This window comes from Fusarium graminearum, chromosome 4, assembly GCF_000240135.3.
Source record: "Fusarium graminearum PH-1 chromosome 4, whole genome shotgun sequence".
In the NCBI taxonomy this organism is placed as follows: Eukaryota; Fungi; Ascomycota; class Sordariomycetes; order Hypocreales; family Nectriaceae; genus Fusarium; species Fusarium graminearum.
This window is the reverse complement of record NC_026477.1, coordinates 5,353,625-5,366,713: the sequence shown is the minus strand read 5'-3', so window position 1 is coordinate 5,366,713 and position 13,089 is coordinate 5,353,625. Positions and strand designations below refer to the sequence as shown.

Below are 13,089 nucleotides of genomic sequence, written 5' to 3'. Positions count from 1 at the left end.
TCATACTATACCATCATTGTCAACTCCCTCCCGCACGCGCTGACGGCTGCCACCTTTGATTAAATTTGCGACGACAAGCAAACAGAGCTTCCACCTTGGCTTATGTCTTTGTTTCTTTGAGCTCCACGAGTGTCATTCTGGTCCCTCCTCTTCTCTTCTACCCCTCAACCTGTCGACTACTCTGATTTGCTTCGTATGTAAGGCTTGAGCTCAAGCATAAACTCAAAATCTTGCTTTGCGAGCTCTCACACTTTCACATGCCACGGGCAGTGGTGACTATGCGATTACGCCTAGCTCGAAATACTTCGCTCCCTACCTTGATTATGGCTCGCCGTCGTGATTAATATCGACGGCCGCCTCCTTTGTTAGTTCAACCTGCTGCCCAAATCCCTGAGTGCGCCTCCCGACATGCTCGGCCGGCTCTTGCACTTGGGCTCTGGTGGCCCTTCAGCCACGCCTACTCAGGCCACCACAAAGACGTCGAGGCCTGTATCCTCGCTTGAATCCGTTCAAGAGGACATTTTTACTAGAAATCTGCTTTTCCCAGACGCTCATGCCTTGTATCAACATCGCAATGATCAAGTGTTCCCTCTATCAACTACTCCTACCACCCCCGCCACCTCTACAGCAAATGCTTTCGACTATAGTGGTGATGTCGACTTGGACGTGCGCGATGTTCGCGTTATCATAATGCAGGATGCCCTAGGTCCTTCCAATGCTTCCCTACTTTTTGACAGTCACCCTGCTCCACCATTATCACCCACGGAGCGCGCGCCACCCTCTCCGGAGCTTCGTCGATCATCAGTCTCGCAGCAGCGCAAAAGCAGTCTTGGCGGTATATCACGTCCACTCGTTATTCAACCTGAAGGCTCCCAACCTTCCCCTAGACAAGGCGCTTTTGATCGCCGAGCCTCACTGCAGGGGCGTAGGGACAGCCAAGTCGAATCAGATGGACAGAAGGCATCACGCGAGTATCGTGAGGAACTTGCGACATTCTCCGGCTGCATCTTTGGAAACTCCGAGCTGTCGTCCTACAAGGGAACATCGACCAAAGTCCATGTCGTACCAAGCGAGTCACGCCCCGCCGACCCGTCTAACAGCATCATTGGTGATGGTAGAAGCTCCATTGGACGTTCCAGTGCTCGCTCCAGTCGGCTGTCTCAATCTTTCTCCTCACAAGCCTTCTCCCCAACAAACGCTACAGCCCCTACCCATACTGCTCCTCACCGCCCGACTGAGAAGAAGAAAGTTTTGATAACTCGCTTATTTCCTGTCAATCTCCATATCGATGACCCAGAGTCAAGCGTTTCACCCTCGAATAACTGGTCAGACGAGAGTGCCGGCTTCCCATTCCCCACGACAAGCGACGAGTCTGTGCCCAAAAAGAAGAAGCCCCAGGTCAAGCAACGGCGAACCCCTATGTACGCTGTGGTGCTAGTTGTTCAATTGCCTGCCACAAACACCACTTCAAACCGCATGTCTACCGCCCAATCCAAATCTGCACAACGTGAATCAAGTTCCTACAATGACCAAGAGAACTTCTTCCCATCGTCCTTCAGTTCAGCTCGACCTTCAGGATGGACCATGGTTGGATCTGGAAACGGGGACGGGGCAGACTCAACCTACACAGCCGATATGGAGGATAGAATTGATTCGCTCACTCGGCACTGGGATATTATCATGAGGACACTAACCCATCTTCAGTCTGTGGTTGCCACATCCCTCGCAGCAATGCTCCGGCAAGTTGATCTGACTTCTCCTGGACCTACCCCTGGACCAGTTCCGTCCTCAACAACATCCACCAAAACTGGCCGAGCTCCATCGTTCACTGAGCAGAGACGAAATGAAATGCCTCGAATCAAGCCCCAAAAGGGCACCACTAAACTCGTTTATCTCTGGCCCAACTGCCTCTCAGAGGATACAAATATTGCCGGAGAAGTCGACGCGTCTCGACACAGAATTGTTATGGGATTGAGCGCAGCGAGAGTCGTGACTGGCCAAGGACGTTGGGGAATTTGGCGTGATGAGGCGCGCTGGACTTCTAAATGGGTTTCTGGAACGGACCAGCAGAATCAGTTCTTCTACAACCTTCTCACCGGGTTTCTCTCAACACACACAGACTGGCTACAGGCTCTCTGCCCTCCTTCCTACCGCAGAAGGCTTTATCTTCAGCAAAAGAACCGAAACGAAGAAGACTTGTCGCTGCCAGCGCGAACAATCATTGTTTCTGATGACAAAATGGTTGCTCGACGCCTCATTTTCCTCCTATCTGCTTTCCTACCTGCCAACTCGCACTTTCCCATGCCCCGTGCCCATCGACCCAGCACTTCGACTTCACTTGGGGCATATTCTAATTCGCCCCCCACATTTGTTATACCTGTTCTACGGGAAGAGTCCCTCCGTCGCAAGATTAATCGTCGCACAGGGCTCCGTCGAGCTTCTCACTCGAGAACGACCAGTCAGAGTGCGAGAGCCTCGGCTGTTCCTGTGCAGCTGGCCCATCTAACCATGGATCGAAACCATGAAAGGCGTGTTTCAGATGCAGCCTCAATTCGGCCCCCAAACTTTGCAATGTTTGGAAACGATATTGTCAGCAGGAAGAGCAGTGCAGCAACAACTACGACCATTATGCCCGAGACAACCATCCCACATTTCTCGATGGCCCAACGAGTGGAGTCGCAGAGACGACCTCGCCCTAGCAGCAGCGGAAGCGTCGCTACCGACGACCTGAAGCGCTCTCTGAAGCGAGGCGAAAGCACAGGCGCGATGAGCACTACCAGCACCGATTCTAGGAGTCAAAGTTCACGCTGGGGAAGCGTCATCAGTGGCTTGTGGAGTACTCGACGCCGTGATTCGGCCACATACAGCACGTATAGTGGATATGATCCCAAGTCTCCTGTAAAGGCCTCGTTCCACAGGACCGACAAGCTGTCTCAAATGGTTGAAGAGGCAACTCTCGTGGATGATGTAGATGTTCCCCCGACATCGACGCGACCTGCTACCGATACTCTACGAGGAACCGGCACCCCAAGAGAATGCAAGGGTCACAGCCGGGAGCCCTCGATCCGCCCGGATAGGACACCTGATCCAACCGGAGCTTTTGAATCGCCTGTCAAGACGTCCATCAATGCCGATGACGGCGTCATTGATGTAGACATTTCCTTTCCTGATTACATGACAACCTTTGAGTCTGCCATCAGCTCGCCCTCAAGCAGCGGCTACTTATCTACCCCTGGCCAGAACGGACTCGAATCATTTGAACAAGCATCACGCTTGTGCATTGATGGCGACCTTCCTCTAAATGCCGCTGGCTGGCTCAACCGTTACCATCCCGATTTTGCTCTGCAGGCTATCCCCCCTCAGGAGGACCTTATTGAGCAGATCAAAGCATCTCTCCAAGCCGAGCCCACCCCACCTCCTGCATACCCAATCTTGGGCGATCTCAACGAGCGTTGGGTAGATATCAGCAGCGTCATGATTGCTGATACTACCAACAACTCAATCACTCGGCTTCGATACCGTCGATTGGTTAAGCCACGAGCGCCTGCTGATCATCGACCGCTCACTGGCCCACCTGGTCTTTCGACCTCTTATGGCGGACTTCTGACCCCCTCGATCCTTCCCTATGAGACACAGCTGGAGGAGGAATGGATTGAAGAGCCTGTCTTGTGTCCCGACGAGACCTTGACTGATGCCGTTGAAAGAGTCATTAGCTTGAGCCAGGACACCAGCAAGGATCACTCGCTGGCCTCTTCTCAAACCCATAGTGACACTCGCATGAGCACAGAGGTTGAGGAGCCCCTTTCTATCACAGCTCCCGCCACACCAGCTCTGGCCCCAGCACCCCTTGAGATCCCTCGTGTCCAGTGCAAGACAGTTGTCCTTTCCGCACTCGAAGATAGTATTCGCGAAGTCATTGACATTCGCGAAAAGCGACATTTGGAGACAAACCACCTTAGAAATGGCCGATCACGAAGCCCACTTCATGATGCCATTAGCATGTGGCTGGACAATCTCGACATTACTGATGGATGAGCCTATTGGCGCTCTCCTGATTTTATGATTTTATGACTTTGCTTTTCGTTTTCATCATCCGCATACAACCTTTTATCTGGCGGATCTATGATCGTCATCGGACTTTTCCTACCAAGACCTCCCAATGATACCCCATGTGTTGTACTTGTTACGCACATGAACAACCACTCCTGGAAACGGTTCTACCACGAGAATAGCGTGAAGGAACTGCTCTAATTTCTCTTTGCTTTTATCTGTCATTTGTTTTGAACTAGACCTTGTGCATTGTGGTATTCATGGGTCGGTCTTACTTTTTTGTTATTAGCTAGGAATTTTGTTTTTGATATGCTTCCTGGCGAAGTTGACCATGTTAGAGGTTGGCGTTTCGTAGAATGGAAGGGGAATAGCGATAGCCTTGGAGTTTGGCGAACAATCATATGCCATTTATTATCACTGCATTTAACATCGTTTTTGATCTTGTAAGCATTGCATCACTGTGTATAACATGCCCTTGCGACGTTGCGAAAGGTGACCGTCATCGTGTTTTTGAACTGCCATATGCTGGCATATCGTAGAACCATTACTCACAATTTGCTTTCGCTGGAACGAGACCACAGTATCTTGTCATCACTTCACAATACGACAGACAGTTGCCAAAACAAATTGCATTCTTTTCTCTATATATCGACCAAACGCCACGCACAAAGGCCACTTCATCTGCAAAATTACTTTCTCCTGGTTGGTCGGGCGTTCTTGAGCCTCTTTTTCTCCTTCTCGATTCTCGCCTTGCGGATATCCTCTCTGCCCTTGAGTTCCTTCTTGCTGCCCATACCATCTCTGAAACGTCCCACGCGCTTCTCTCTTGCCTCGTCGACACGCTTCTTGCGAACCTCGAAGTCGTCGCGGTACTTGTCTGCCTCTTTGGGTGCCCTCTCCTGCTTGTGCTTGTAGCGTACTCCCGAGGGGAGGTTGGCGGCATGGCTGGCAGAACCTGGACGTACTTGCTCGCCGACGTGAGGAAGCTTGCCGAGGCGGTTGGCACGCTTCCACTTGTCGAAGCGGCCGCTTTGGAAGCTGGCTGCGATTTTGACACCACTCTCTCCGCGGATCATCTTTGCGCCCTTGGAGCCGTCCTCGTCGTTCTCTCGAGAAACGTACTTCCTGGACTTCTTGTCCCAACGCATCTTGGAACGGGTTGGTTCACCAAAGCTCTTGGCATTCTCGTCATTGGTGAGATCCATGGTGACGCCACGGGCAGCCTCCACAAAGTTGGAAGGATCCTGACCACCAGATGAGACACCGTAACCACGCTCCTCGGCAGCGTTGAATGTTCGGGGCGTATAAGACATGAAGACTTCCGAGTCGCGCCAGTCTGTTCGTCCCTTTTTAGAGTTCGTGTTGGTGACAGTGACTTCCAAACCATCGTCTGACTCCTCATCCACGTCCATCTCATCCATCACCACCTCTTCCTCATCAGAATCGGCACCCGCTTCGGCGGCCGCTGGTATATCATCGCCAATTCCTTCGAAGTCGTCGTCTGCCTTTGCCTCAGTCTGTCTTCGTGGTGTGATTCTCTTTCTTAGTTGCTTCATCACCTCGGCAGCCTCAGTGGTGCCCTTATCACGGCGACCACCAATTTCGAAAATAGTTTCTTGAGGTCTGAAGCCACTAATTCTTGCCAACATGTCAACACGCGCTTGTTCAGCTCCATCAACATCTTCACCGAACAGCGGGTGAAGTTGTGTCCACCCCTGAGATCCTACCAGCTCCTTTGAACGCTTTGCACTTTGGCTGGCAGCTGAATTCCTGGTTCTCAAGTAGAGCTTCTCGGCTTTGACAGCGACTCCACGTAGCGCATTAATATCCTCGCTCTCATGTAAAGACTTGTTGAACCACTCTACATGACCTTCGACGGGGTCTCGTTTTAGGGCACCAACAACCACATCCTCCGAAAAGGATGGATTCTTTGTCTCCTGACCTACGACAAGCTTCTTGCCTAGGAACAGCTGAAGATCGATGAGATAGGGAGCATCGGTATCTCTCACAAGACTGTAACTCCAACCCCGTTGGCCAGCACGAGCGGTACGACCAACTCTGTGCACAAAGACCTTTGGTTGGGGAGGAAAGTCAAAGTTGATGACATTGGCAAGAACGGGAATATCGATACCACGCGCAGCAACATCAGTGACAACAAGAATATTTGTCTTGCCCATTCGGAAATCTTCGACTTGAATTCGTCTAGCGGTCTGATCGAGCGAACCGTAGACATAAGAGACCGCAAATCCGGCGTAGATAAGCAAGTTTGCGAGGTACTCAACGTGATGCTTGGTGGCTGTGAAAATAATGGTCGAATGTTCTGTGGGCTTGCCACTACCACCATCAGCGCCACGTTTTCTCTTCTTTGATCCCTTCTCGGAATCGTTGTTGACGCCCTCAGGGGAGCCAACTGGCATCTTGATCACATCATGGAGAATATGCAGCAATGATCCCTCCTTTTCAGCACCCTTGACAGCGAAGAACGCACTCTCGAGATCAGGTGAAACCTTTTGCTCAGCATCAAGTCGCACAAGACTGGGATCTTGTAAACCGGCGCGAGCGAATTCGACCAAAGACGCTGGTAGCGTGGCGGAGAAGAGCAAACTTTGTCTTGAAGGGGGCAGCGCATGAAGAATTTCAGTCAATTGCGCTGCGAAACCCATTTCGAAAAGACGATCAGCCTCATCAAAAACCACGTATTTAATAGATGACAAGTCCAAAGACATCTCGACCTTCAAATGGAGGAATCGACCGGGTGTTGCGATCACGATATCGGGGTTGGCGGCCATGTATCCGAATTGCTCTTCCAGGCTGTCACCACCAACCAAAAGGACGCACTTCAAGTCGGTTCCTCGACTGAACTCCTTGACAACCTTTAAAGTCTGGATCGCAAGTTCTCGAGATGGTGACATGATAAGCGCTCGTGTTCCGAACCTAGCGCTGTGGGCGCGTAACTTTTCGATCATGGGAATAACGAAGGCGGCAGTTTTTCCTGAACCTGTCCGGGCCATACCGACCAAATCCTTTCTGTCTAGAATCAAAGGGATAGCTTTTCGTTGAATGGGGGTAGGAACCGAGAAACCCTTTCTTGTAATAGCCTTTAGGAGATTGTTGTTTAAACCTGAGATTAGTTAGTATGGATTCTCGACTCCAACCATTGCTTTCCTTACCCATCGCCTGGAAACCTCCACCCTTCTTGACTGTTCTACCCTTCAGATTGGTAGCCTTTCGGAAAGAAGCTGCCTGCTGTAAGGCAATGAAGGCCTCATCGGTATCATCGTTGCCGGGTTCTGGGTTGTTCAAGAGGCCGTCGAAGTCGAAGTCATCGCCACCGTTCCCGCCATTAGCGTTGTCGGTCTCGCCAGGGTAAAGAGATCCGAATATGTCAATCTCACCCTCCGAGGGAGTTGGTGAGGCGCCGCGTCGTGGCATTGTAACGCGCTCTTGATATGAAGAATTATATATGTAGAGTCGGAATGGTATAGGTAAAGAACAGTAGCTCTTTCTAATATTTTTTTCTGTTATCTTATCTCGCGGGGCAGCTAAGTGGGTCACTCTAGCGCCACCCGTCAACTTAAGGTACTAAGGTAGGATGAGTTTTCACGTGGTTAGGCGTTGATATAGCAGTCTATTCAAAGCAGCAGAAGACGCGAGGTGCTGGATGTAGTACGTGAATTAGTGTATTGCCTGCTTTAGGTGGACTTGATAATGGCGCGTGCAACTGCTTGGGAATGCTTTATTGGTAAAAGATCGAGATAATGCTCCCAGAAGGCGAGATGTCGCCAGGTGGAGAAAAGGAGCGGTATTCCGGATCAGCGAGCTGCAGGATACCTTCGCGCGCCAGGGGTTATGGGACATGGTGTTATTAATGATTTAACCCTGCCATCAATTGTTCAACCAATATAGTGTCAATTTGATAAGCTTGCGACGGTCTGTTAGGCCTTTAACCTATTATGCTGTCCGGTTTGGAACCCGTTGAAAAGCTGCAAGCCTTGTCATTGTGTAAGCTGTTGATTTTAGTCAGAATGACCCTAGATAACAGCGTTAACTTATGTCCAGCCTTCATTTGACGTAAAACCAGACCACGGTACCAATGACCGAGTCCGAAGCAGGTGTACCCATCATCATCCCCCTGGTAATGATACGTCTTTAAACGCTGGAGCGATCTAGATTGCCTGCAGACATCCAGTCGCAAAGAGGAATTAGATACGCTGAAGATTGACATGATTCACTCTCGGGGTAGGTCCGACGAGAAGTAAGGAGAGGTAGAAGCCCGATGGAGTTTGGGATAACTGGAACGGTCGTGACAGAAAGAAATGGCAGTGGGTGCTTAGACCCAAATACGACAAGTTAAGTGTCGCAACCGCTGTAGGTCCGGGGCTATCGGCCTGCTTGCTAGCCGAGGAAAAGCGGCAGAGTGTGTGCACAACCTAGCTCTAGACCGCGCATAGGTTTTAAGCTTGAGGCGATTGCTCAACAAGGACGAGATGTCTCTGGCACAGCATGGATAATAAAACGGTGGCTGATGGTATCGCGACGAGCAGGAGAAGAATGCGCTGGGTTGTGAGCTGACGTGATTATTGGCAAGCGAGATGGGCCTGTGGGACCTCACAGCCTCAGGTCTTCCATTACCAGCCAACAGTCTTGAGCCACATTCTATGGCCCACATAAGATAAGTCAAGCCACATGTGATCCAACGTTGGTTTTGGAGAAATCCAAGAACAAGACGTCAACTTCATTCTTTCACCGTTCCATTATTTCAAAGTCGCAAGGTTTCCAAGCACGCAGATCGATCCCAAATGGCTAGCAAAGACACAAAGGAAGACAAGGATGCGCTAGATGCTCTCGAGCTCGAAGCCAAGGAATTTGACAAGGTGAATCTGCGACGATCGTGCTGTATCATGACTCCTGCTAACCTCATGTACAGGATGCTGAGATCGACCGTATCTTGAAAGCCTTTCGACTTGATGCGTATGTCAACGCTTTAACCAAGATTCCAGATCCTCTCTAATACGTTCAATAGCTACGCTGTTCTGGATCTCCAGCCTGGTGTCCCCGACTCAGACATCAAGGTCACTTACCGCAAGAAATCCCTACTCATCCATCCTGATAAGACAAAGAACCCGCTGGCCCCGGATGCTTTCGATCGACTAAAGAAGGCTCAGACTGAGCTCATGGATGAAAAACACCGCGAACGACTAGACGAGGCTATTGCGGACGCGCGCATGCTCCTCATGCGTGAGAATAAATGGACTGTGGACAGTGAAGAACTCAAGACAGAAGATTTCCGAAAGATGTGGCGCGCAAAGGCGCGAGACGTCCTCATTGACAACGAACACCGCCGGCGCCGACAGATGAAGGCCCAACTCCAAGAGGAAGGCCGCGAGCAACGACGCACCGATGCCGAGTTGGAGGAGCGCAAGCGCAAGCGCCAGCATGAGCAAGATTGGGAATCTACCCGGGATGAGCGGATCAGCAGCTGGCGACAGTTTCAGAAAGGACCGGGTGGCGATAAGAAAAAGAAGAAGAAGCTCAAGCCTATCGGCTGATAGCCTGATGAGATTTGCGACGGAGTTTACTTTGATGACAGCACGAAAGGGACACGGCTACACTACACACATTGTTGCGCTGGTATGTGAGTTAATTGATAACGATGAACGGTTTGGACTCTAATCAAGTCAGACATTACCAAGGTCTACTCCTCATTCAACGAAGCGGTCATTATCGACCAAGGTAGGTACCGTAAGCGTGATGTCCCATCGCCATCGTAGGATTGCATTCTATCTATATTCGTAGCATCGTTCATATACAATGTGTATGTACCGTACAGTGACTTAAACTACAAAACTGATGAGGAGAGTGGCCTCGTTGGAGCTTCCCAGCCCCTTCTTTCTATACTACAGGATTAGTATACAACAGATCTGACATTGTGGCAGATATGTGAGTAGTAGTTGGGCTGTCGTAACCACCCACCGACGCCATACAACAGATAATAATAACCTTTTGAACACCAACAAATGCGCTTCTTCCGTCCCTCTAATGTTGATAATTCTCCCAAGTATATGATACAATTCATGAGCGAAATATCCCTTATTTCTTATCGTCATCACCAGGCTTCTTGGTGGAGCCGTCGTTTTGGCTTCCATCCTCGTTCGGCTTTTGGTGAGCGGGATGGTTGGTGAGAGTATGCCAGAGCGATTTGAGGAAGCCCTCGTCTCTATGCGTATCGGGGTCGTTTGGGTCCCTTTGAAGGCGGTCAGTATACCAGTCGTCGCGATTGTACATGATGCAACTCCTCACCTTGAAGAACCAACACCCATCACCCGCTTAGCTGTCTTGTCGCCCATCTCATCCGCGAGCACCTCAACAATGGTTCGCTGGTTGGCGCTCAGGTATTTGGGCATACTGACCCTGTACTCAACCCTGAGGTCACCGTTTCCGCCACGTCGAGAACCGAGGCGCTTCATTCCCATGCCAGGCAAGGTGATCTTATCGCCAGTGTTGGTGCCTGTAGCAACCTTGACGTTGACCGTTCCATCCAGAGTAGGGATCTCGGCGTGTCCACCCAGCAAAGCGGTTGTGAGAGGAATGTTAGCTGTGTATAGAATATTGGAGCCATCTCGTCGGAACTTGGGATCCTTGGCGACGCGCACAAAGACGTACAGGTCTCCGTTCTGGCTGCGAGCATTGGGCTCAGCAGACCGACCGGTAAGGGCTGCGTCACCAGCACCGTCAACTCGGAGTCGCATACCATCCTCAATGCCTGCAGGGATATCCACTGTGATCGTCTTCCTTTCCCTCACAACACCATTTCCTGAACAAGGCTTACACTCGGATCCCCTGGGGATAACCGTGCCAGTGCCGCCGCAAGTTCCGCAAGTAGATGCCATTTGAAAGCCGCCCTGCATATAGTTTATCCGGGTACCAGATCCATCACAAGCGCTACATGCGCTCCTTGACGAACCAGACTTCATGCCATTGCCCTTACATGTGTCGCAGGTGCTGAGTGGTGTAATCGAAATGGTTTTGGTTGTGCCCTTCGCTGCCTCCATGAAGCTAATAGTCGATTGGACCTCGATATTTTCGCCAACGAGGATCTCTTGTTGATAAGCTTGCTGTCGTGATCGGCGGCCGAACCCTTGCTGTCCGGTGAATGCCGAGAAGATATCTTCAAAGTTGACTCCAGCTCCGAAACCTCCCTGGCCGCCGAAACCGCCAAAACCACCTTGTCCGCCAAATCCACCGAAGCCAGAGAACGGGTGTCCTCCGCCGAAACCGCCACCGCCTCCGGGGGCGCCTCCTCCGCTGGGGTCGAAGCCGGCGGCACCGAACTGGTCAAACTGCTCGCGCTTCTTGGGGTCGGATAGAATTTCGTAGGCGGACTGAATATCGGCGAACTTGTCCTTCGCTTGAGGGTCCTTATTCGTATCGGGGTGGTACTTTTTCGCTAGGCCATAGTATGCCTTCTTAATATCGCCGGCGCTTGCTGTCTTACCAACACCAAGAGCTTGGTAAGGATCCTTTTGCTGAACGGCATTTGTGGCATGGAACAACTATACGGCGTTAGAAAAAGCCAAGCTATTATACCAATTGGGATTTCTAATCACTCACCCGCTTCGCAGAAGGAGATTGGGACCCCTTTCTAAAAGAAGGTTGACGCTGAGAACCGACATGCCATGCTGCAGTGTGAAGCTGGGCACCTTTCCTTAAACATTGAATCTTTGGTGCATTTTGCGCCAGGACCCGCGTGGGACGGGCGGCCTTTGATATCAAACTAGGATTCATCTTGAGCTGCAGCAGTTCATCTGACTCTAAGAAATCATATAAAGAAGTGTACAAGGCTCAGAGGGAAAAGGAAAAAAAGAGGGTAACCGAGAGGAGAGGGAACCGTCACAGACGAATAGCGGAATAGCTCGTGATTCTCTTTTTTTCGAGACCTATCTCGAACTTTTCCACGGTCGGACAAGCCTCAGGCATCCAGCTTCGTCATAAGGGCCGGCTTCGGCAACGCTTTTTAGATGAAAGCCTATTGGTCGAAGCTTATGGCAATGGCAATCTCAAGAATGAAAAAGCCGATACAAAACCGGTGGAAGCTTTTTAAATGTCGTCTCGCGTGGGGGGAATGAATTGGAGAGACCATTTGTCGAGTCTTAAATTGACTCGGTATTTCGTCTTGTAACGTTGACGGCATTCAATCCCGGGTTCCAAAGTATCATGGGAGAACAGGACGTTGATCTTTTGAGGACTTATGCCGAAACTACCCCGACTACCTAGCCGAGGATTTTGAAACACATTTGAGATCCATGAGAAGCCGAAAACAATTCAGAGAGCGGTCCAATTATCAAGTCTTGAGCCGTGGTCGATTAGCAAGACAAAGCTCCCGCATTAGCTCCAGTCTTTGTGGATTGGGCTTGAAAACTTCCCTGCATGCTCGGCTTTTCGTAGCTCTGCCACACATAGTAGAAATTTACCTATTTAGTAGGCCGATAGGCGCTGTGTTGTCATGATAATGCTCTATGGCACTATGTATTATCCCAGGACAGCAAATTTTACTCTCCTCAATTTTCCAGAATTGTGAAAGAAGATTCAACTTTGAGTAATATTGATCGGGTTCATGCGCGAGCTTGTGGTCCATGCGCATGTGTGATCAAAAACATATTACAAAACTCAAACGTATTGCCTGTCGGAGAACAAACTATAACCATGATATTCGCATTCTCTACCGGCAATGCTATATGTAGCAGGTACTATGTACTCTGCGAAACTCTCAGTACTGCCAAAGTACCCTGCGAACGAAGTTGAAGAAACCCATTCCCTGACATGCTAGACGTGGTATCCCTATGATGTAATGTGAAACCGTGCGAAGACTTTAAGTCCATCCCAAAAACAGACATCCCTATGCGACCAATGCAAACAAGCCTGTCTGCCCGTGCAGTCATGTATAGTGTAGAAGTAAAAAATCGCAAGTTGTTCGAAGCGACTGATGCTGTAACGCTTCATTTAAACGCCCAAAACTCCATACCAATATGCCCATCCCTT

General features: G+C 50.3%; 4 protein-coding genes across 4 annotated transcripts; 2 read left to right on the top strand and 2 right to left on the bottom strand.

Annotated features, from left to right (window-relative positions):
* Positions 1 to 408: 408 nt before the first annotated feature.
* Positions 409 to 4,035, top strand: FGSG_09765 (uncharacterized protein; the record flags this gene model as incomplete). The annotated part of the gene is made up of 1 exon (XM_011329629.1): positions 409 to 4,035. The coding sequence occupies one exon, from the start codon at positions 409 to 411 to the stop codon at positions 4,033 to 4,035; it is 3,627 nt and encodes a 1,208-aa protein (XP_011327931.1).
* A 704-nt stretch (positions 4,036 to 4,739) lies between these two features.
* Positions 4,740 to 7,482, bottom strand: FGSG_09766 (ATP-dependent RNA helicase DBP10; the record flags this gene model as incomplete). Its single annotated transcript, XM_011329628.1, has 2 exons — positions 4,740 to 7,171; positions 7,221 to 7,482. The coding sequence occupies 2 exons, from the start codon at positions 7,480 to 7,482 to the stop codon at positions 4,740 to 4,742; spliced, it is 2,694 nt and encodes an 897-aa protein (XP_011327930.1).
* A 628-nt stretch (positions 7,483 to 8,110) lies between these two features.
* Positions 8,111 to 9,723, top strand: FGSG_09767 (uncharacterized protein). Its single transcript, XM_011329627.1, has 3 exons — positions 8,111 to 8,924; positions 8,978 to 9,021; positions 9,074 to 9,723. Exons 1-3 carry the CDS (start codon positions 8,850 to 8,852, stop codon positions 9,597 to 9,599), a joined length of 645 nt encoding a protein of 214 aa, XP_011327929.1. The 5' UTR covers positions 8,111 to 8,849; the 3' UTR covers positions 9,600 to 9,723.
* A 417-nt stretch (positions 9,724 to 10,140) lies between these two features.
* On the bottom strand, positions 10,141 to 11,863 carry FGSG_09768 (uncharacterized protein; the record flags this gene model as incomplete). The annotated part of the gene is made up of 3 exons (XM_011329626.1): positions 11,662 to 11,863; positions 10,351 to 11,603; positions 10,141 to 10,294 (listed from the first exon to the last, which is right to left on the bottom strand). The coding sequence occupies exons 1-3, from the start codon at positions 11,833 to 11,835 to the stop codon at positions 10,141 to 10,143; spliced, it is 1,581 nt and encodes a 526-aa protein (XP_011327928.1). The 5' UTR covers positions 11,836 to 11,863.
* Between the last annotated feature and the right edge of the window lie 1,226 nt (positions 11,864 to 13,089).

Coding starts and splice junctions, on each gene's coding strand:
- FGSG_09767 (XM_011329627.1), top strand. CDS start 8,850: ATGGCTAGCAAAGACACAAAGGAAGACAAGGATGCGCTAGATGCTCTC. Junction 8,925..8,977: donor AAGCCAAGGAATTTGACAAG/GTGAATCTGCGA, acceptor CCTCATGTACAG/GATGCTGAGATCGACCGTAT. Junction 9,022..9,073: donor AAAGCCTTTCGACTTGATGC/GTATGTCAACGC, acceptor TACGTTCAATAG/CTACGCTGTTCTGGATCTCC.